This window comes from Artemia franciscana, chromosome 10 (genome assembly GCF_032884065.1).
Source record: "Artemia franciscana chromosome 10, ASM3288406v1, whole genome shotgun sequence".
NCBI lineage: Eukaryota > Metazoa > Arthropoda > Branchiopoda > Anostraca > Artemiidae > Artemia > Artemia franciscana.
In genome coordinates, this window is record NC_088872.1 from 19,875,489 (window position 1) to 19,899,054 (window position 23,566).

At 33.9% G+C, this 23,566-nt stretch overlaps 3 protein-coding genes across 26 annotated transcripts in view; 1 reads left to right on the forward strand and 2 right to left on the reverse strand.

The window, feature by feature from the left end:
- LOC136031888 (ATP-dependent RNA helicase vasa-like) overlaps nt 1-23,566 on the reverse strand; it is a 152,467-nt gene that overhangs the window by 28,793 nt on the left and 100,108 nt on the right. For 14 of the 24 annotated variants that reach the window (XM_065711842.1, XM_065711845.1, XM_065711844.1 and 11 more), the window contains 2 exons: nt 21,786-22,228; nt 4,748-4,976 (listed from right to left, as the gene is read on the reverse strand). The exons of 3 other annotated variants lie outside the window; for them this stretch is intronic. Coding sequence is in view for 5 of the 21 variants with exons in the window: in XM_065711858.1 (XP_065567930.1) it covers nt 4,798-4,971 (174 nt within the window). In the remaining 16 variants the exon portion in view is untranslated. Of the gene's footprint in view, nt 1-4,747; nt 4,977-21,785; nt 22,229-23,566 lie in introns of those variants that run through there. 7 more of the 24 variants (XM_065711858.1, XM_065711864.1, XM_065711862.1 and 4 more) reach the window with 2 other exon arrangements.
- Nucleotides 1,734-4,110, reverse strand: LOC136031892 (ATP-dependent RNA helicase vasa-like). The gene is made up of 2 exons (XM_065711868.1): nt 3,692-4,110; nt 1,734-1,961 (listed from the first exon to the last, which is right to left on the reverse strand). The coding sequence occupies exons 1-2, from the start codon at nt 3,830-3,832 to the stop codon at nt 1,764-1,766; spliced, it is 339 nt and encodes a 112-aa protein (XP_065567940.1). The 5' UTR covers nt 3,833-4,110; the 3' UTR covers nt 1,734-1,763.
- Nucleotides 12,564-13,502, forward strand: LOC136031891 (transcription initiation factor TFIID subunit 9B-like). Its single transcript, XM_065711867.1, has one exon. It carries the CDS (start codon nt 12,620-12,622, stop codon nt 13,397-13,399), a length of 780 nt encoding a protein of 259 aa, XP_065567939.1. The 5' UTR covers nt 12,564-12,619; the 3' UTR covers nt 13,400-13,502.

Genomic DNA, 23,566 nt, shown 5'->3' on the forward strand with positions numbered 1-23,566 from the left:
AAATATCCAAATCCGACAACTACATTCCCGGATATCTTGGGAAAAAAACATTTAACTTATCTTGTTTTCTACCCAAGACAGAGATATTCAGTTTTAATGAAACTGACATCATTACAAAGTACGAATTCTATTTTTCGATTAGGCTGATCAAAATTTTTCTTTTTAAAGATGAGTAAAGAGTAGTCCCTTAAAATTTCTAGTTTACCTACTTGGAAAACCCCAAAAATCCACTCAAAACACTCACTTGTTGAATTTTGCTACTTAAATAGTTTCCTAAGGTGTAAACAAATGTATAACTATCTTCAAGAGTAGTACAAATTTTGCGAAACGCAGTTCGGTTTTCGGAAAGGACTTTCAACGGATCTTGCCATCCTAAAGTTAGTTGATTGGGTAAATGATAAATTTGATAAAGGTCTAATTCCTGCAGCATTATTTTTAGATATTAAAAAGGCATTCGATACAACCCAATCGAAACGCTTCTATTAGCTGAAAAGGAGAAGCAATTACGGGAAGAAAAGCGACGTAACTTGGTCTTCGCGGAAATTCCTGAATGGGCAATCTACGACCAATTTCTTCTCAACTCCATTATTATCAAAAGTTTGTAAAACGTTCCTATACAAATGGCTACTACAAGGACTCAGCGAAATAATAGACTCCCGACAATACGGCCTCCAACAGGGGTGTAGTACAATACACTACCTTGTAAAATTTTTTGAAACAATGGTAGCCCACCTTGAAAAAAAATAAGGCATTTGTTGAACTTCTACAAGTAGATGTCAGGAAGGCTTTTGATACCTCTAGCCATGAGGAAATATTAAAACACATGGAAGGTTATCACTCTTTCTTAATCAAGATAGTTGAAAGTTTCCTATCTGAACGAAAACAGAAGACCAAATATAAAAACGAGCTGTCAAATATAACGACCCAAACATGTGGTATACCTTAGGGAACTATGCTATTCTCGTTACCTTGCAAAATGATGGCTACATGGCACAAAGACCGCGCAAAGTTCGCAGACTACTTAAAAATGATAGCACTACAGAGGTAGAACGAAATCCCAGACCCACAGGATATGGTAACGAGACTGGAGCGAGACTTTTCAGCCAAAAAACTCACCATAAATAGAACGAAATCAGAAATAATGAGGATTTCATGCAAAAATTATTGTTAATAACTAATTAACATTCTATATAATTATGATAATTTTATATTTACTGTAATCCCTATTCTATTAAATTTCTGAAATGATTTAATCTGCTTGTATTGTTTCTCGAGTCAATATGGGTACAACCGATTAAGTTCCCTTTCTTATTGGTTATTCGCTCTTCTATTTAAGCACTATGATTAATAATTAAAATTCTATATAATTATAAAGTTATTCTAATTCCTTTTCAAATTAACTTGCATAATAGCTTTGTTTATCAACCTAGTTTTTTTCTGGATTTAGCCTGGGCACAAGCCATGAAGTTTTCCTTTTTGATTTTTTCTACCTTTTCGTTTAATTATTGTATGCGGTTAATATTAATAAATTATTAGTCTAAATATTTATCCTTATCAGTGTAATTATTCATTTACATTTCTCGAAGAAACAGTTCTTTTCAGGTTTTTCAGGAGCTGGCCTGGGGAAAAGCCACATAGTACCCTTTCTTATTAGTCTTTCCAATTTTTATATAATTATTATTAGAAATTAATTAACATTCTATAAAATTACCGTAATTTCGCAGTAATTCAAATCCCTTTCATATTTAACTGATTACATAGTTTCATGAATTTGGTGTTTTTCCAGAGCCGGTCTCTTCGCATGCCATTAAGTCCCCTTTCTTCATGATCACTGGAATTACCCACTTCTGAACAGGTGTAGGTTGGGTATATCCAGATTTCTTTATATTAGCTAATATTATTGAACGCCATCTGGCAGGATCAAAAGAATCAATTCCACTATGAAGGTCTTCGCCTGTTACCTATAAAATCCAATACAAGGAGGATTAATAATTTAATTTATCAATTATACTTACAAAAAAGCAAAGGAAAAAAGTCACAATAATTAATAACTAAATTAATAATATAAGTCACATGAGAAACTTAGTACTTAAATTCGAAATAATTACTTAAATAAGTACTTAAAAGTTATAAATTTATATTTTTGTAACATTTCGTTCATCAAAAGTAAAACTAAGACTATTAAAATTGCCAAGATGCTCCTTTTTTAACAGTATTTAATATAAACTTACAAACCAGAGCTTTTTTTGGAGACGAGGTCGTGAAGGGCGAATAATCCTAGAAGAAACATGTGATGACACGAAAAGGATGTAGTTTTTCAATTTAGACAAAAGCCTAAATATGAAAAATTCCTTCCTCTTAACAGTTTGGACCTGTGCAAAACTGGGCATATAATTATACAACAGACAGCTGGAACAGGGGCGTAATTTCGTCAAAATCGTAGGGGGGGGGGGAGTTGGAGCCAATTTACCCAAATAAGCGATAATGACAGTAAAAACTAAAAAATAAGCCGTTTGATACCATAAATGTACTTCGAAATGGTCTTTGAAGTTATAAATGCACTATTTAGTACTTGAAGGGGCGGTTACCCCCTGCCACATAGAAAATTAAGCCCCTAAGCTCCAACTCTTGAAAAGAGGAAATAAAAACCCTTTAGATAATTCCACAAACAACATTGGCCGCTCATAGCAAAGAATATAAATTAAGGAACGGGATTTCAAGATCCCGATCCAAAATTTTTCGAAAAGACAATGGCTTCCTTCCTCATCGCTATAAGAGCAAGTGGTCAAGAGACATATTCGAGTTAAAAAAAAAACCTCCAATTGTGCATGTGATTAATTGTATATTATGTATTTTAGTTAGTTTGTATGTATATTTTATGTTTATACTTTTTTTTTAGTTTTAGATTCTAGTTGTTTTTTTCTCTACGCCGAAGACGTCGTGTTTTATACGGGCGAAACATTCGTTGAATTTTTTGCTCTCTTCGTTTTCCTTTACTGGCCATAGACCCGTTTCGTCATTTTCATTTCATTGTTTTTTATCATGGCTGACCAGTTCGGCTTTCGATCTTTTATTTGCCTAAATAATAGTTGAATTTCTAATGATGGAGGAAAAATCTTTTTTTTTCTAATTGCAAAAGGAAAGTTTTTGAATTTATAAATATTCACTTGATTGGTCATATTGGTCATTGGTCACTTGATTTGCAAAAATTCGTTTCTCCCTCCAAGCCTTCTTAACATTTTTTATAAATCATCTGGTGACATATATTAAAGACCCTCCCCCTTTGAGGCATAAAAGCAGTGGACATAATTAAGTAGGAGTAACAAAACTAAATTTGTTTATTGACAAATTCGAGCTTTTAGAGAGAGACATTCCTGTTTAAGACTCGTCACATTCTGTGACGAGTCTCGGATTCTTATTTGCTTCGCATTAAATACTCAGGAGCAGAAAAAATACAGTAATAATAAAGAAACGATGCAAATAGGTCACAACTTTGGGTATGTTCCTATAGGACCTTGATTAATTTTAGAGAACAATTTTCATATAAATGACGCATAAAAAATCCAAACGTCCAATGTTTTACTAATTTTCTGCACCGTAAAATAGTATAAAATTGAATTTATTTTGAGAAAGAGAATAAAGTCTTTATTTTCACCGAGCGAAGCGAAGTACAGGTCCCAAAAAGACTAACCTTGGCTGCTACATTTGAAAATGTGCTTAAATTTATTCCACCAGGGGTTCCACAGTGAAAAACGAGCTCATAGGTTTCTTCCTCCTCCTCTGGAATATAGGTTACTCGACCACGCTCTGGATCACGCCACGTCTCGTGCATTATCCATGGATTCGCCTGTACCAATGAATTTACCCTATGCACGGTTGGAAATTCCCTCACATAACTTCAATTTCTGGTAGGCTTATTTCAATTGATCCGCTTTTCCGGAGCTCTTCTGAAGTATATTATGGCGTCCCGCAGGGATCTGTTCTTGGTCCCATTTTATTTTTGATTTATGTTAATAATCTTATTTCAGCTGTAAAAAACACCATGCCTCTGGCATGTTGCAAGCTGTGTCAGCCTAATGCTCAGTCGTGTTCCAATACTTCTTCTAATGAAGAATTTCAGGTTCAAGCATCAAGAGAAACAGGTCAGTTTTCTTTAGTATATCCTTGCCTTTATGGTACTTTATGGCTCATTTTTATTTTCTCACTGTCATTTTCACTGGATTTGAAAAAATTGGCTCCAACTTTATCCCCCGCCCTCCCCTAGGATTTTTACAAAATTACAACACCGATGATTAAGATCTAAAGAAAAACCTGGACCTCAGTTATCAGCGTTCTCAAATTCAATTATTTTATTCTTCATGTTTTTAGATCCTTTTCTAGAGATAGAAAAACGGGTTATTATATACATTGTCCCGAACTGCTTTATCTTTTGTCTACGAATCAATGGGTTTTAATATTCTGCGACCAAAGTCTAGCGGCATTGTGCAGTTTTGAAGAGCCTATTTTGCAATGTAATTGCTAGTTTGTTAAGGGCACCATTTTGTCGGTATTTTTTCAACCGCTGAAATGAGGTCATAGCTGACCCCATGCCCAAATTTCTATTCCTCTTGGGGTTTATTTCAATTTCTTGTTCCACTGTCAATTAAAAAAAATGAATTAAAAAAAAGAAAGAGAAAAAGTTTTCACATTAAATGCAACTACAATATTTCGTTATTTTTGTAATTAACGTAAAATTAAACCAAGCCACCTTTAGATACTAGATATTTCGGGGTCGTGAGAAACCAGTAAGCTCCATACCTCGAAGTCCATATCCACCCCGTTCATGTTACCATCCTCAATAGGTCTTATAACCCCAGCATGCAAAAGCATAGTGTAGAAATTAATAATGGGCTGTCGAACTTCCAGTTGCACAAGAGAATGTCTTTGATAATTTACCTCATCCAATTCACTCAAAAGCCAATTGACAAGCATTTGACCTAAAATGATGATTAATATGAAACAAATTTTTAACAGTTTACACATATTGTCAAATAATTGCCCTCTCAAAAGAGGGAACGAATTTTTTGTCAAGATTTTATTGTTTGGGAAAAAAAAAACTGACTTGGATGATAGAATTTAAACTTGTAAATTTGAACATGCTATAACATGCTATAATAGCGGAAAGTCAATAATTTATGATTTCAGATCAGCTGATTTGAAGAGGAGCAACTTCAAATTCCATTCAATCCGATTAGCCATTCCATTTATTTAGTAATTACATACCACGTAAAATACACACAGAAAAAGTTTACTTGACTAGTAAAACCCCGAGTTATTTTGGGGTTTTCCATAATTTTATAGCGTACCCGATGGAATAAGCCGTTGGGAGGAGTATTAGAGCAAGAGTTATAACTTATTTAGAATAACACATCTATTATAAATAAGAATAATATATTGAAATCTCATTAGTTGTGGTGAAAAATATTCTAGCAAATATAGTGCATTATATTTTTTCGCTTTAATGCAAATTGAAACATTATGTAATGGTCCCTGGATGCATCAGCGCCATCTATTTCAAAACATAGGTAATTGCAAGGTTTGAAGCATCGAAACACAATATGGTGTCTTTCTTGAGATTGATAGCATTATGTCCAGTGTTTCCATTCTAGGGATTTCCCCCCTATAATAGGGATTTTTGAGGTCTGTTAGGGGATGCTTTCTCATTTAGTGATTTTTTAAATATCCTGGATTGTTAAGGTATTTCTAGGTTTTTTCTAAATCTGGTGATTTTTCACGTTATTGCCCATAGATTCATTATTCGATCAAACAAATCACACAGGAAGCTAACTAATAGAAAAAAAACAACCAGAAAATAAGTGGTCCATTACGCCTCCCAATATGTGTCAAATTAGTATTCATGCAAATATACCACCTTCGAAACTTCCGATTTCGCAATATATAAGATATAGACCTCAGAGCGTTATCATCAAGATCATAAGCGAACATAGTTAATTGCAAAATTGCAAATATGTTCTATATTTCCTATTTCACAAGCTTTTCTCAGGTCAATCTTTTTCTTTATGTTTAGGATTTTTTTCTCAATAATTTATCACTTCCAAATTAGATTTTGTTTTCTCTTAAAACCTTTGAAAGCGGACTGGATATGAATAGACACTCTACATCAGCAAATGGATCAGAAATGGAGTTATTGAAAAAAAGCAAATAGCTACACATTAAATATAATTTTCAGAATGAAAAAAAAAGAAGTTATTGAAAAAGAAAATTGGACTTGGTGCTTTTCATAATGAGATTTGTAATATAACTAGATAGGTTAAATCGATAAAAGATTGATGACTGAAGTCGGTAGGGAGTAAGGGGGGGGGCTACATCCTCTGGGAAATGTTTAATGCTTTTACTATTTACTACTAATACCGAACCGATACTCAATTAATTCACCAAATTCTCTTGTTTGCAATTGAAATACCTAACAAGCACGAAAAAATTCCTATTCTATAGAGGTTTCAAACTTTTATCTGCAAAAATGTAAAATTTTTAATTTTTTACCAGAAGAAAGATCACGGATGTGTTTTTTCTCAGGGATGACCGTACCGGACCAATAGTCCTAAAACATCAGGAGAGGGTTCACTTGAACGGAAATTAAAGTTTACAGTGTTCTTTTTTATGTGACCAAAATGATTGGAGGGCAACCAGCCCCACTCAAACGTCCCTTTTCTTTCAAAAACCGTTCGAACAAAATTTTGAGATATCCACTTAAACTGACAACACATATTATTTTGTATTTTTTTATTAGAGTGCAAATTATGTTCTGGCCTTGAGAAGGCATAAGGGTTGTGAGTCCTATCCATGTTAGTTTCTGCTAGTTTTGAGTTCGACTCGGCTATTTATTGTAATTTCTGTTTGTTTTGATTTTGATTTATTGGCGGTAGTTTTTCTAGTGCGCTTTTTTAAGTGACCCAAAAAAATTGGAGGGCACCTAAGCCCCCTCCCAAACTAATTTTTTTCCAAAGTCGCCGGATCAAAAGTTTGAAATAGCCATTTTGTTCAGCATAGTTAAAAAACCTAATAACTATGTCTTTGGGAACGGTTCAATCCCCCGGAACTCCCGGGGAAGGGCAGCAAGTTACAAACTTTGACCATTGTTTACATATAGTAATGGTTACAGGGAATAATTTATACAAGAAGTGGTGTAAAAAGTTACATCTCGGAAACAACAGTATTCTGCTCTCTATATTGACAGTATTCTCTATATTGAGCCGGTTCGCTCCTTACTACAGTTCGTTACCACGAACTGTTTGATATATCTTTTGTCTCTGATCAATCGACTTATCATCTCCACAATTCCAACAAGTTACTTGTTCTTCACACTGCATCAGTGAGGTATGACTTCAACCCTCTGACAGCTTGCAACAGGATCTGGAACACGCTCCCAGAGTTCGTACGAATCTGCCACTCGTTTGGTATGTTCAAAAAGTATGTTAGAGATTTTCTAGCTAGTAAATAATTTTGTTTGTTTGTTTTGTTTTTTGTTTGTTTTTTCATTCCGGTTTCCCTCGGAGTTGATGTCTCTGGATTGAGTTGGATATTTAATTGAGTTAGTGAAATCATGTGCTAACCCCTGCCTAGCTTGTCATTTTTGGGGATTATTAAGGTGGGCGACTCATCTTTGTTTTTGGATTTTCTTTATATTTTTTTTTGTGTTGGTATTTTTTTCTGCCCTGTTCTTTCCCGGCCATGGAGCCTTGTGGGGGACATTGTCTTGAAGTAATTTTTTGTTTATGAATTTTATTGTTAAATGAAGAACTCAGAAAATGGTGGATATAAGCAATAATTTGTTCGTGTAGTTTTCCTGCCAATCTTAGTATTTAATTTTTCTTATGCAGCCTTATAACTATGATTTTTATTTGATAATAATGTGAAATGTCTTTGGCTTGTGGATGTTGTTAAATTAAAAAAAAAAAAAAACACAAGCTTTTTTTTACTACTGAAAGTAAGAAATAATATTAAAACTTAAAACGAACATAAATTATTACACATTCTTTTCAAAATATTTTCTTTCATTCATTTCAGTCGTTTGTAAATCGCTTAACTTGTGACTTTCATTTTCATAAGAAAAGTTTCGTCTTCTTTGACCGTTCTGTTACTATGCCTTACAAAATTAGTTCCGCAAATATAATATATTTAAGTTACAGGGAGAATCTTTTCAAGGAGAAATTTGTGATGAGGACAGGGATTTTTCCATGGAGGGGGGGGGGGGCTGGATTTCCCGAAAATACATAGAAAACGATTACAATACAATAAAAGGTTCTTTGAACTAAAGGTGAGAAGCAGCATTAAAGCTTAGAACCAACAGAAAATAATATTTATATGAGGGTGGTCGCCTCTCTTCCGCAGCTCGCTTTTACGCTAAAGTTGTTTTTTTTTTAATTTAAAAGAGATTATTATTCTAATTAAAAGACCTTTGCGATTCAGAAGTCATTCTTAGACAACTGGAACTAAAATCAAACAGTTATTATAAGGGCATTATTAGTTTAAAAAAGTAGAACTAATAGACAAATTCCATTTTAATTATTCATATACGGTAAGCCAGAATCAAAACCTGCATAAATTTAGAAATATTCAGAAATTAAATTAAAAAAATTATTTTTTTAAACTAAAAGTAAGGAGCGACAATAAAACTTAAAACAAACCATATAAGAAAAGTGCTGTTCCCTCCTGAAATCTTTAGGCTCTTTAGGCTAAAGTTTTTATTGTTTTAAAAATATTGATGTGAGAAAGAGTCAAACTTGTAGAGGTGGAATTTTTTCCTCTGAAATATCCAAAAACGCAATCCTTAATGAAAATACCAAAAAATGGAATTTGAAGGGACAAATCCCTCCCCAATTGGTTCTTAATCTGTTTTTTTTCTTAAAACTAGAACATTATATATATATATATATATATATATATATATATATATATATATATATATATATATATATATATATATATATATATATATATATAGCCTTTTTAACTGTTTAAAAAGAAGAGTTGAGAGAAAGAGTCAAACTTTAGCGTAAAGAGCGGGGCGTTGATGAGGAAGCAACCCCTTTCATATACGAAGTAATTTCTGTTCGTTTTAAGTTTTAATGTCGCTCCTTACTTTCAGTTAAAAAAACTTGCTTTTTTATTTAATTCTGTATAAAAATCGTCTCTATAAAATGTATATAGTCTTCAGTAAATCATTAGCTACATTTACTTTTTGATTACTTTGCCCTATTGTCTGAATATTTCTATGCATTTTTTTTTTATTGTTTGATCATAAATTGGATCATCAAAACAAGTGTACTCTCAGGTACACTTGTTTTAATAATCCAATTTATCTTTTTGGAAATGTTCCCAACGGTTAAAATCTTTTGGTGTTATTGCCAAAGATAGGGACACGTTTTCATTGTTATCACGTGCTTTTATTTGTCAATGAGTTTATTATTTCCTCATATTCAAATATGTTTTCCATAAAAAACACTTAATTTGTTTTGTACTTTAAAGAGGTTCTAAAATAATAGGACTAAATAAATAAAATAAACTGCCGAAATAGATAAATAAGTACAGTTCGCAAAAATAATGTTCTCTGGTATTTATTTGAGCCTAATTGCCAGGTTAAACCACGCTGATTTTTGGTTTCAGCCATATATTTCGATGGCCGAATATATATCTAAAAATTTGAATCATACTGTTGTTATGCGCCATTACAGAAGTTAAATGCATACTGTGTTATCACGTAGGTAATATTGTAGACCGCAAGATTTTAATTACAACCATAATTAAAATAGCGCTGTTACGTGAGGCTCTTACAGTCAAGAAACACAGACGAATTGGGCTGTTACAACCGTGAAACGGAACATGCAACATGAACGTGAACATAGCGATTGTAAAATCCCAAGATCCTACGTCATCAGTTCTCTGGATTGATTGGTGCAAATATGTCAGAGCTAAGCGGTTTGTATATATAAGGAAATGAATTCGTCAAAACTTCACTAGTTGTGAAACTAACTTACACCAAGCAACAACACAATAGGTATTAGAATGGATCCAAGTTTTGAATTAGAAATACCTTTTTATTGTGACTTTCCACCCCTTGGACCAAATACTACCTTTTTGGAACAACTTGGCGACGACTCTACTTTGGAAAGGAGTTTAGATGAACCATGTATGTTCCGACAGTCTGACTTCCAACCCCTTGGACTAAATACTACCAATTTGGAACAACTTGGCAATGATTCTGATTTGGAGAGGAGTTTGGATGAACCATGTATGTTTCGACAGTCTGACTTCCCACCCCTTGGACTAAATACTACCAATCTGGAACAACTTGGCAATTATTCTTATTTGGAGAGGAGTTTAGATGAACCATGCATGTTCCGACAGTCTGACTTCCCACCCCTTGGACTAAATACTACCAATTTGGAACAACTTGGCAATGATTCTAATTTGGAGAGGAGTTTGGATGAACCATGTATGTTTCGACAGTCTGACTTCCCACCCCTTGGACTAAATACTACCAATTTGGAACAACTTGGCAATGATTCTTATTTGGAGAGGAGTTTAGATAAACCATGTATGTTCCGACAGTCTGACTTCCCACCCCTTGGACTAAATACTACCAATTTGGAACAACTTGGCAATGATTCTAATTTGGAGAGGAGTTTGGATGAACCATGTATGTTTCGACAGTCTGACTTCCCACCCCTTGGACTAAATACTACCAATTTGGAACAACTTGGCAATGATTCTTATTTGGAGAGGAGTTTAGATGAACCATGCATGTTCCGACAGTCTGACTTCCCACCCCTTGGACTAAATACTACCAATTTGGAACAACTTGGCAATGATTCTAATTTGGAGAGGAGTTTGGATGAACCATGTATGTTTCGACAGTCTGACTTCCCGCCCCTTGGACTAAATACTACCAATTTGGAACAACTTGGCAATGATTCTTATTTGGAGAGGAGTTTAGATGAGCCATGCATGTTCCGACAGTCTGACTACCCACCCCTTGGACTAAATACTACCAATTTGGAACAACTTGGCAATGATTCTTATTTGGAGAGGAGTTTAGATGAACCATGCATGTTCCGACAGTCTGACTTCCCACCCCTTGGACTAAATACTACCAATTTGGAACAACTTGGCAATGATTCTAATTTGGAGAGGAGTTTAGATGAACCATGTATGTTCCGACAGTCTGACTTCCCACCCTTTGGACCAAATACTAACTTTTTGGAACAATAGGTCTTTTTCTGGAATTTTCTGTTTTAGATGCTGATATGCTTATAAAAAACAAATTTCTTTTCAACTTCAAAGAAATTTATAGGATTGCAGTTTGAAAATTCTCGTTTTCTGACTATCAAAATTAATTATTCCATAGGCTAGTTTTGAATGCTTTTTAAGTTAATTTTTGTTAATATGCTCGTTGTTCTTAAAAAATGTTCTTTTTGCCTAACTTTGGATATATAGAGAAAAAGAACATTTTTGTCCATTCTTTTTTGGCACATAAAAAAAGGTAATTTTAGCAAAACCAGGCCACATGAGTGGAGGTAGCCCCTCCATGATACCCCTGTCGGCTGAGCAGATAATACTCACTTCATAGTAAGTGAGGGGGACTTGGAAGCTCGCTAAAATAACCTAAAAACTATGACAAACCCTTTCTAAACCCCTTCATTAACAGCTGTTAAATTAACACTATCGTTGTTTAGTTAAAACTTCTGTTGGTAAAACTTAACGGACAAAAATCATAAATCAGGCAAAAGATCCCCCTGAAAAATACGGTAAACAGTTGGTAGCAGCAAGCTGTACATAAGGAGCGACACGGTTAAATAGTTACCTCACCCCTCAAAAACAGTTTAATTATCAATACATGTATCAAAAGAGTCCACTTGTTATACTAATTCCGAATATATAATATTCATTAATTTTTACGTCACCTATAAAAAAACTACAAGCCTGGGGAAATTTGCCTAATTTCTAAAAAGGGGGTATATCCCCTACCACCCGAAATTCAAAATGTCAATGAAAACCACGCCACCAATTTCAGCATTTCACATAACCCTACTTTAGAGGTTTCAAGCTGTCAATTGCAAAAAAGAAAAAAAAAATTGTGGGATAGCCACTTAGTTGAGTATAGTTGAAAGGTCCAATAGCTACGCCTTTGAGGATAACATCACCACCCACATCACCTAGAAAGAGGTGTGTATTTTACGAAACTTACTCATTGTTTATGTATAGTATTTGTCACTGGGAAACATACATACACTTAAGGTAGGGTTATTTTTAACAGGGATAGTTTATGTGGAGAGGGAAGTTTTAGGAAATAATTTTCCAGAGGAAACTTTACACTTTGAGAATTTGCCAGAATTCAAATGTCCTAATGTCAATTTGAAAAAAGGAAGCTTTTCTGTATAACCTAGACTCTATAAGGCCTTCTCTCCCATTTACAATGGCAATTATTCAGACACTATGCGGTTATGCGGTTTGTGTATATATAGAAATGAATTCGTCAAAACTTTCTAGTTGTGAAACTAACTTACACCAAGCAACAACACAATAGATATTAGAGTACTTTACAGAAAAAGATCAGAATATGGGAAATATTACATTTGAAGAATGTATGCTGGAAACGCGAAATGAAACATTCAAGCAAAGAACCTTCAAAACTCGTCATCCTAAAGATGCATTGGTGAATTCATCGATTATTAAAGAACTAGGCGTGCAAGAATATGATCCTCGTGTAGTCAACCAGCTCCTGGATTTTGTTTATAAATATGTGACATCAATGCTTGATGATTCAAAAATTTATTCGAATCATGCCAACAAGAAGAATATAGATATTGAAGATGTTAGGCTTGCTGTTGCACTTCGTGTAGAGAAAGATTTTACAACTCCTCCACCCAGAGAGGTTCTTATGGATATTGCAAGAACAAAGAATGCACTTCCATTATCCCTTGTTAAAGCTCACTGTGGTTTAAGACTTCCAGCTGACAGATACTGTTTAACGGCGTGCAATTATAAATTGAAACCTATAAAAAGGTCTGTAATTGCTCCTAGTTTGGGACAGCCTGTTGCTATAAAATCCTTACCTTTGACACAAACTCCACTGCAATCCCGTCCAACTGTTGGTACTACCCTTCGAACGCCCTCAGGCGTTGTTATCAAACCTCCAGGGCCTTCAAAAATGACAACACAAACTATAGGGTTTTCTGTGCAACCCCAAAATATTCCCAGAGCAGTAGTTAACCTTGGTAGCTCAACAGGTCAAACACAGACAATGGACTTGGCGGAACTATCTATTGCAAATGAAGAGTGTGTCACCGATGCCCGGGGAATTAAACGAGAAAGAGAAGACATGCATTTTGATGTTTGATTTTTTTATGGTTTCCATAATGTTTTAATGACAAATGTGCATTTATTCATTAGAACAAGTTATAATTTTTCGATTCAACAGATACTAAATTATTTGTTTAATATTTTTTATATTAGTTTGAAAATTTTGAGTTTTTATGGATATCAAAATTGATTATTGCTTAAGCTAGTTTTTAGATTCTTGGTAGTGTTTTTTTATACTATGTTTGTCATTCTTGAAGATGTTCTCTTTGTCGTAAATTTTTGATATATAGAGAAAAAGAACATCTTCCCCAATTCGATTTTGGCATAGAAAAAAAGATAATTTTAGCAAAACCAGGCGACAATGAGTGAAGATAGCCTCTTCATGACACCCCTGTCGGTTGAGCAGATAATACTCACTTCAAAGTAAGTGAGGGGGACCTGGGAGCTAGCTAAAACTACCTAAATATATAAATAGGTCTTGAAAAAAAAAATTCTTTCACTATTAGCTAACTCATACATGGGCACTCACATTTAGGATCAGGGAAGAGGCCAGTCCTCCCTCCTATCCCTTTTTAAAAATGTTGCCATTATCTGACAATGAGGTAGCCCTCTAAATTGGGGGTTCGTTTTATCACCAAATGAATAGTTATTTGGACGTTTTAACTATGCTGAACAAAATGACAATAAATTTTGATCAGATGACTTCAAAGGGTGGGGGGAGTTGGAGGGGGCTAGCTATCATCCAATCTTTTTGGTTACTTAAAAAGGACACCAGAGCTTAGTATTTCCAATGAGCATTTCCAGGTGAGCCCTCTATCAATACGCACATCCACGGGAAAGAAGCAAAACATAAAAACAACAAGAAGTAAACATGCACCTATAATCTTTTTTCTGGCAAAAATACAAAATTCTACATTTTTATGAATAGGAGCTCAAAATCTCTACAGTAGGGTTCTCTGATATGCTGAATCCCATTATGAGATTTTTTATTAAGATCCTTTGACGTTTTGGAGCTATTAACGCTTTTTCAAAAATGAGGAAAGTTTTCTCAGGAATGTAACCTTTCCTGGGTAACATTAAACCTAGAGAACTATGTATATTTTAAATCAGCATTAAAGTTCAATTCTTTTGATGCATGTATTGTTATCAAAACTCTATTCTTATTTTTGGTTACTACTCAGCCACTTCTCTCTACTTATAGTTCTTTATCATGAACTGTTTGATATATCCCAATCTTTCTTCAAAATTGCTTTTATATTAATAAAATAACACATAATCTTCGCCAGGCACGCATTCAATATTTTATTTTGGAGCAGGACAGGCATTAGTGAGTGGGCACAATCCCAAAAAATAGGAAATAATATATTGCAAAAACTAAAGAAATGTTGGTATTCTGGGCAACCACTAACATGATCAACACTTGCCATTCAAAGTCCCTGATGAACTAAACGATCAGAAATTCTGCTATAAGGCTATTACCCATAAGACTCCAATGTTTTATCGTTATTTTTTTTTTTCAGAGGCAATTCATATCACAGAAGTAGTATAAACATTGGAGGGGCTCATTTTTTTTTTCAGTTCAGTTCAGTTTATTAACATCAAAAATAAAAGGACAACAATAACTCTCTACCCCTACAAGGCTCCATGGCCCGTTACATAGGGGCTTTTTGATTGGAACTTGGAAGTTCCAGTGCCCTATTTAAGAATTTAAAGTGATTGAAGGGCAACTTGCCCCCACGCCCTTTTTTCCATAATTGCATCCAATGAAAATTTTGAGATAGTCATTTTGTTAAAAATAGTCTAAAGATCAGATAACAAAACTCCAGGGTCAATATCAACCCTGGGCTTTGGGGCAGGCGTTGTCGTTCACCACAAGACAACAAAAATGCTGGGGTCAACACTACACCCAGAGCTGGGGGCAAGAGTTTTAAGCTACATCCTGGAGAAATATAAGGTTTTTATGTAAAGGGTGACCGTATGAACTTCAAATATGGCTCATTTGATTGGAAATTTGAAGTTCTAGTTACTTGTGAGTAAAAAGTAATCAGAGAAAATCTAGACCCCCTCCCACCCCACACTTTCCCCAAATTGTATCCAATCAAGATTTTGAGATAGCTAGCTTATTTGAAACAGTCCCAACAATTATCTAAAAAAAACTATTTTTTTGGGGTCAACATAGCCCCCACTGAGCTCGAGGGAAGGGTTGTGACTTATGTCCCAGGGTATATAAGACTTTTTTTTTATAGAAGAAGTCCCTGTACAAACTCCAGAGGGGACTCAAATGATCAGAAATTGAAAGTTCTAATTCCATTTTTAAGAGTCAAAAGTGATCCAATGACAACTGGTCCTCCCCCAACTCTATTTACCCCTAATTCATGCAGTCAATTTTTTTTATATAGCCATTTTGTTTAAAATAGACCAAAGATCACATAACAAAAACTCCGGGAATATCACAGCCCCCAAGAACCCTGGGACAAATGTTGGAAATTATGCCCCAGGGGCTTATAAGATTTTTAAGGAAGGGAGGGTCATATAAACTTTGAAGGAGGCATATTGGATTGTAAATCAGAATTTCTATTGCCGTTTTTCAAGAGTTAAAAGTGATCAGAGAGCAACACTAGCCCTCTCCCCCACCCTTTTTTCCCCTAGACCATAAAATAAAAATTTTGAGTCATTTTTTTCCAAATAATTCAATCATCAGATAAAAACTACAGGGTCAACAACCCCCCTCCAGATTCCAAGGGCTAGTGGTTTAAGTTATGCCCTGGGTGCATATAAGGTTTTTTTATGGAAGAGGTGGCTGTAAAAACTTTGGAGGGGGCTCAAATGATTAGAAATTATAAGCTCTAGTTCCCTTTTACAACCGGATAAAAGACTCAAAAATCCTTCTGGGGAGCTCCTAGGTTTTATAAGAATTTTCTAATTTAGATGCTGATATGCTTATAAAAAACAATATTCTTTTCAGCTTCAAAGAAATTTACAGGATTGCAGTTTGGAAAATTCTCATTTTCTGAATATCAAAATTACTTATTTTTTAAGCTAGTTTTAAATTTTTTGTAAGTTAGTTTTTATATTATGCTTTATTTTTCTTGAAGATGGTCTTTTTGCCTCATTCTATTTTGGAATAGAAAAACGTAATTTTAGCAAAACCAGGCGACATAAGCGAAGATGGCCTCTTCGTGATACCCCTGTTAGCTAATCAGATAATACTCGCTTCAAAAAAGTGAGGGGGACTTGGGAGCTAGCTAAAATTACCAAAATATGAGGGAGTCGACCCCTTCCTCAACCTTCGGTCTTTATGCTAAAATCTTAATGTTCTATAAAACTACCACGGTCCTTGTGTTTGAGCAGTCTCTAATAAAGAATTTACAAAAAGTTAAGCCCCCCCCCCCTATGCCGAATAATGTCTGCTTGATTTAAGTCTTAATGTTGGGGAGATTTTCTTTCAAACAGTTCATGGTAACGAACTGTAGTAAGGAGCGACCCGGCTCAATAGTAATCAAAACTCTAAAAATAGAATTTTGATACCAATAGTCACATCAAAAGAATCGCATTTTAATCCTGATTTTTAATATATTAGTTTCATCAAGATTAGTCTTACCCATCAAAAGTTTTTTTTTGTCAGAGGTGATCGTATCGACTCAGTGGTCCTAAAATGTGACGAGAGGGCTCATTCTAACTGAAATTAAAAGTTCTAGTGCCCTTTTTAAGTGACCAAAAAAATTGGAGGACACCAAGGCCTCCTTCCACGCTCATTTTTTCTGAGATAGACATTTTATTCACCATAGTCGAAAAACCTAATAAGTATGTCTTTAAGGACGACTTACTCCTCCACAATCCCCATGGGAGGGGCTGCAAGTTACAAACTTTGACCTGTGTTTACATATAGTAATGGCTATTGGGAAGTGTAGTAACTTTTTCAGGGGGATTTTTTTGGCTTGGGGGGGGGGGGGGAGTTGATGGGAGATTACGTGGATGGATCTTTCAATGGAGGAATTTTCCATGGGGGAAGAGAATTTCAATGAAGTAATTTCAACTGAAAGTAAGGAGCATCATTAAAACTTAAGACGAACAGAAATTATTACGTATATTACGGGTTTACTCCTAGTAATACCAAGCTCTTTACGCTAAAGTATTTTTAGTAATTTCAACTATTTATTCTTCAGCCTTTGTGATTCAGGGGTCATTCTTAAGGAATTGGGGAAAAAATTTAAGCTTTAGTGTAAGGAGCAAGGTATTAACGAGGGGGTGAGTCCCTTCATACACGCAATAAAAACATTCGAATATGGAAGTTCGTTACCGTAACTTATGTATATTTTTTTACTAATGAAAACGTTCTTAAGAAATGAAAAGTTTTTGTTACCTTTTTAAGCAATCTAAAAATTGAAGGGCAACTAGGCCAACTCCCTCGCTCCTTTTTTCTCAAAATCTTCCGATTAAAACTATGAGAAAGCCATTTAGCCAAAAAAAAAATAATATACAAATTTCATTTTAATTATTTATGAGTGGAGAGCCAAGATCCAAGCATGAATTAATTCAAAACGTCCAGATATTAAAAAAAAACACATTTTTTAACTAAAATTTAGGGGCGGCATTAAAAATTAAACGAACAGAAATTACTCCGTATATGAAAAGGGCTTTTCCTCCTCAACACCCCAATCTTTACGTCAAAGTTTTTTACTATTTTAAAAAGTAGACTTAAGAGAAAGAGTCAAACTGTAGCGTAAAGAGCGGGGCGTTGAGGAAGAAAAGCCCTTTTCACATACGGAGTAACTTCTGTTCGTTTCAAGTTTTAATGTCACTCCTTACTTTTAGTTTTAAAAAAAACTTTTTTTTTCATTTAATATTTAACATAAAACGAAATAAAACCGCCAATTTAACATATTTTTCTACAAAGAAATAAGATCAATCGAAAAAAAAACACTCACAAAAAAAAGATGTGGCAAGTGTTGTTTTTTATAAATTTACATAATACTAAAAGGTTGGCAATGGTCTGATATTTGGCTAGATATTAACCATCTATCGAGAGTGTGGGATGGACAGGAAACTTGAAAGGGTTCTAGAAATTATACAGCTAAAAACTATTGATGAGTTATGCACTGTGTTCATTTCAGGCGGGGATGGGGCTTTACTGATGACAAGAATAAAAAGATAAACTTTCAGTAAGACAAAAAAGTGTTGATACCTACACGAAATCTTTGCCAATCCATCTTTAGGGAAGATTGTAGGCTTAAAAATATTAAAAAAAGGACAATACAAAACTGTCAAATCAGAAAAGCTAAAAAAAACGAAAGCCATGGAGAACAGAACAAACAAACATCGAATCGACCAAAAAGATACATTAATAGTAGTAATGCTCCTTGTTTTGTCAATAATAGAAGTTAAGATTACAAAAAATTATATATTTATCTCGTCAGCCTATCAACTTTTCGTTTGTTAGCATATGCATCTAATTCATTTGAGCCATTTTAGCGATTAGAAAATAAAACGAGCTATTCAGTGTTGAAAACTTAAGCGTAAAGAACAAGGTATCAAGGTAGGGGGTAACCCCTTCGAGTCTAAAAATTTTTTATAAAAATTATGAAAAATATAAATATTATCGGAATCAGAAATTATATCAGAATTCAGGTATCGGGTTGAATTGAACCTGCTTTGTCTTGTATTCTAATTTATAATTTTAAATGCAATTAGTTTATACTTGGATTCGCCAAAAAAACAAAAACAAATCTACAAGGAAATTAGAAAGGTTAGTAAAAGAACAAAGAGGTACATGGTCCATCTCCCTTTAGGTTTTATGCCCCCCCCCCAAAAAAAATATATATTGTTAATGTAAGAAATTTAAAAGTATAATAAAAACAAAGAGAGTGGTAAGCCAAAACTGATGGTTTATCCTGCACCCCCTATCGGAGGAGGGGGAAAACCATCTCGGCTGATTCCAGAGAAATGCTATTATGATAAAACAAGGGTATACGCAACGTTCTCTTCAATGAGAATTAAGCCACTGTAATTAAAATTGGAACTAGAAACAATTAATTATGTCATTACAATAACTAATAATCATGAATTATCACTATTTTAAACATTAAATCCAGTAATATTCTTGTTGAATTGCGTCAACAATTGCGAATAAAATCTTTTTTTTACTCATATTGTAAGTTGTTAGCTCCCAACATACAGGCAGGATTAAGTAGGCTAGGACACGGTATTTTGTAAGACAGTATATTAGGATAGAGTTCATCTCTCCATTTTACTGCATAGATCCATGAGGAAATTTGCAAGACTCCCCCCCCCCCCCTCTGGTAAGTGAATCTCATAAATATATTTGACTCAAAACTTCAGCGTTATTTTTGGGAGGAAGGTTCTTTAGATTAACCAGATTCAAAGACCAATGAGGAGAGGACAACAAGTCTAGGTATATCCCGATAAAAGCATATGTTAAAAGTATTACACTTTAACCTAGACAAACCTAATTCTTTAATGAGAATTAAGACACTGTAATTAGAATTGGACAAACAATTAATTAAGGCATTACAATACCTAATAATCATGAATTATCACTATTTTAAACATTAAATCCAGTTATATTCTTATTGAATTGTGTCAACAATTGCATTACAAGACTAAATCCTTGGTTATGATCACTGGATCTCTGATATATCTCGATAAAGAATAAAAAAAAAATTTTTTTACTCATATTGTAAGTTTTTAGCTCCCAACATGCAGGCAGGATTAAGTAGGCTAGGACACGGTATTTTGTAAGACAGTATATTAGGATAGAGTTCATCTCTCCATTTTACTGCATAGATCCATGAGGAAATTTGCAAGACTCCCCCCCCCCTGGTAAGTGAATCTCATAAATATATTTGACTCAAAACTTCAGTGTTATTTTTGGGAGGAAGGTTCTTTAGATTAACCAGATTCAAAGACCAATGAGGGGAGGACAACAAGTCTAGGTATATCCTGATAAAAGCATATCTTAAAGTATTACACTTTAACCTAGACAAACCTAATTACTTTGACCTTGTTTGTTTATGAATAGGCCTATAGTTTACTATACTGTATAAGTCTTAAGCAATGATTAAGTAGTGCATACTTACTGTTTTTGATGGAATATATACATATATATATATATATATATATATATATATATATATATATATATATATATATATATATATATATATATATATATATATATATATTCCCTGTGTCCCGGTCGTCATTTGTGTCCCGGTGTCCCAGTCTGTGATTTCTCTTTGAGCGTCCCGGGCGTCATTTATATTCCTTGTGTCCCGGTCGTCATTTATATCCCCCTGTGCCCCCGGCGTCCCCGTTGTAGTTGTGTCATTTATATTCCCTGTGTCCCGGTCGTCATCCCGGTATACATTCGTTTTTGAATTGGTATATGATGAAATAAATTTTTAATTTTTTCCCTTTTTTTCCTTTTAGTTTTTTTTTATTGGTTTTGACCTTTTTTTAGGTTTTTTAGTTTCTTTCTTTTTCTTTTTGTTTTTTTTGAAGTTTTTATCTTTTTAGTTTTTTTACTTTTATTTATATTTTTTTAGTTTTCTTTTTCTCCTTTATTTTTCAGTTTTTTTCCCTTTTTAAGTTTTTTTCTTTTTTAGTTCTTTTAGTTTTTACCTTTTTAGTTTTTTTAGTTTTTTAGATTAAATTTTTTTTTTAGTCTTTCACCTTTTTTCTTTTTAGTTTTTTATTGGTTTTTACCTTTTTTTTAGCTTTTATATTTTTTTTTCGTTTTTTCTTTTTACTTTATTTTTAGTTTTTATCTTTTTTATTTTTTTTATGTTTATTTTTAATTTTATTAGTTTCCTTTTTCTCTTCTATTTTTCAGTTTTTTCCTTTTTTTTAGTTTTTTTTTTTAGTTTTTTAAGTTTTTTCCTTTTTTTAGTTTCTTTAGTTTTTTTAGTTTTTCGGCTGTTTTATTGTTTTATTAGTTTTTATTTTTTTTGTAGTTTTTGCCTTTTTTAGTTTTTTCAGTTTTTTTTTTTTTAGTTTTTAGTTTTTTACCTTTTTTAGCCTAACCAGGATTTGAACCTGGGACCTTCATTCTCCGTTCTGACACCCTCTCTCACCGAGTGACTACTCCAGCATGTTCATTTTGGTGTTTTAAATGGTATATTATTAACCAAATTAATGTGTTTTACAATATACTAAGCATCGTCATAACAAAAATGACGACAACTAATTTCATGACGTCAGCCGACACAGAAACATGACGTCACCTGATCCACGATCCACAGATCCACAGACAACTTATTTTTATATATATAGATATATGTATATATATATATATATATACAATATTATAATACATTAATATAAAATACAAAATAAAAGAGTGATAAAATAATTCAAGATAAATGAACAAAGTCAAAACTACTCATAAAACCAAAAAAGATTACCTCAAGCGATAGTTTGCTGAGCTTGATTGTTGGCTTCATAATTCCAATATCCTTAGTCCTTTGGCAGTTTAATCCAATTATCATATTTTTGCACTCTTTACACTGGATTTTTCATTCTCTACAATTTTTCGACTCTAACACCATCAACAACTACTTTGCAAGATTTCTCTATCAGGATTTCTTCAACCAAAATATTTTGGTTGAAGAACCATTTCTTCAACCACCACTAACACCATCGTAAATTTAGGCCCTTTATCAGGTGTTTTTGTTTCATTTAAAATTGGGATTTGTGCTTTTGTGCGTTGAGTCTGAGATGAATGAATGGCAGTTGGCGACATTGGACTTTTCCGTCAAGTCCCTACACTCAAAGTAACAGAGGCAGGATATAGTGGCGAAGGCCCTGGAGACTGCACTGGGGCATATGAGCTCATTTGCTCCATTATCTAAAAGTTCCAAGTTAAATAATTCAAAACAAAATAAAGAAACAAAAGTATAAATAATTTAAAAAGAATACTAATTAGCTTCATTGGGCGTTGCACTTGGATCTAGAATGATCTTCCTGGACAAGTTATCCCAAAAAGTCTTTCGGTTAGCTCTTTCAAAAGAAGGTTCAATAGTAGACTAAAATCTTGATAAAGGACTAGTGACAAATATCTGACAATAGCTTGGACCACAAATCTAAGAATAAAAAAAATCATATACTATGCATACTAAAATAAATTAAGGAGATATATAACACTATTAAAAGAGAAGCTGTGAAAAATATTTTTGCTGATATATCAGCTGGATATGGCGCATTTCAAACTAAAATCAGTCGTGTTTATTCAACAATAAAAACTGAAGCTAAAAGCTTTCAAAAATAGTTGAAATTACCAAAAGTGCTTTAGGGTAAAGAGCGAGGTATTTAGGAGGAGACGAACCCCTTATATGCGTAATAATTTCTGTTAATTTTAAGCTTTAATGCTGGTCTTTACTTTCAGTTTAAAAAAAAAACTTTTTCGAATGTATTTTTTCATTGTTTTTTTTAATAATGCTAGAAAACCCTGCGTCCCCTTCATGGAATTTCTCTTCCCCAATGAAAATCCTCCCACGCAGCCAACCAGCCTCAACCCCCCAAACCAAAATAATCCTCCTGAAAACGTCTGTGCACTTCCCAATCACCATTACTGTATAAAAACATTAGTCAAAGTTTTTATTTTCTGCACCTCCCCCGGGGACTGTGGGGGAGTAAGTCATCCCCACAAACATAGTTATCATATTTTCCGACTATTTTGAGCACAACAGATAACTCAAAATTTTGATCTGTTGACTTTGGGAAAAAAATGAGCGTGGGAGGGGGCCTAGGTGCCCCCCAATTTTTCGGTCAATTAAAAAGGGCACTAGAACTTTTAATTTTCGTTATATTGAAACCTCTCACGACATTCTAGGACTAATGGGTCGATAGAACACCCCTGAAAAAAAAAACAAAAGCAAAAAGAAACAAGAGCTAAGAGCTCATACGACACTTGTGACGAGGCGAGAAGAGCTAAGAGCCAAGAGATCAAATGGTATGAGCTCTAACAAAATTCTATGAATCAATAGATTGATTTAAAAAGGAAAATAAGAGGCTTAATGCCGGTCAAGATTTAAAATAAGAGCTCTGAGTCACAAAGTCCTTCTAAATATCAAAATTCATTAAGATCCGATCACCCACTCGTAAGTTATAAATACCTAGTTTTTTCTAATTTTTCCTCTCCCTTTTGCCCCCCAGATGGTCGAATCTGGGAAAACGACTTTATCAA

What these genes read in the sequence shown, in the direction of transcription:
- LOC136031892 (XM_065711868.1), bottom strand. Translation starts at nt 3,832, where the DNA reads ATGCACGAGACGTGGCGTGATCCAGAGCGTGGTCGAGTAACCTATATT. An exon ending in TTTCAAATGTAGCAGCCAAG is followed by an intron (nt 1,962 to 3,691) that starts GTTAGTCTTTTT and finishes TGGATTTTATAG; the next exon opens with GTAACAGGCGAAGACCTTCA.
- LOC136031891 (XM_065711867.1), top strand. Translation starts at nt 12,620, where the DNA reads ATGGGAAATATTACATTTGAAGAATGTATGCTGGAAACGCGAAATGAA.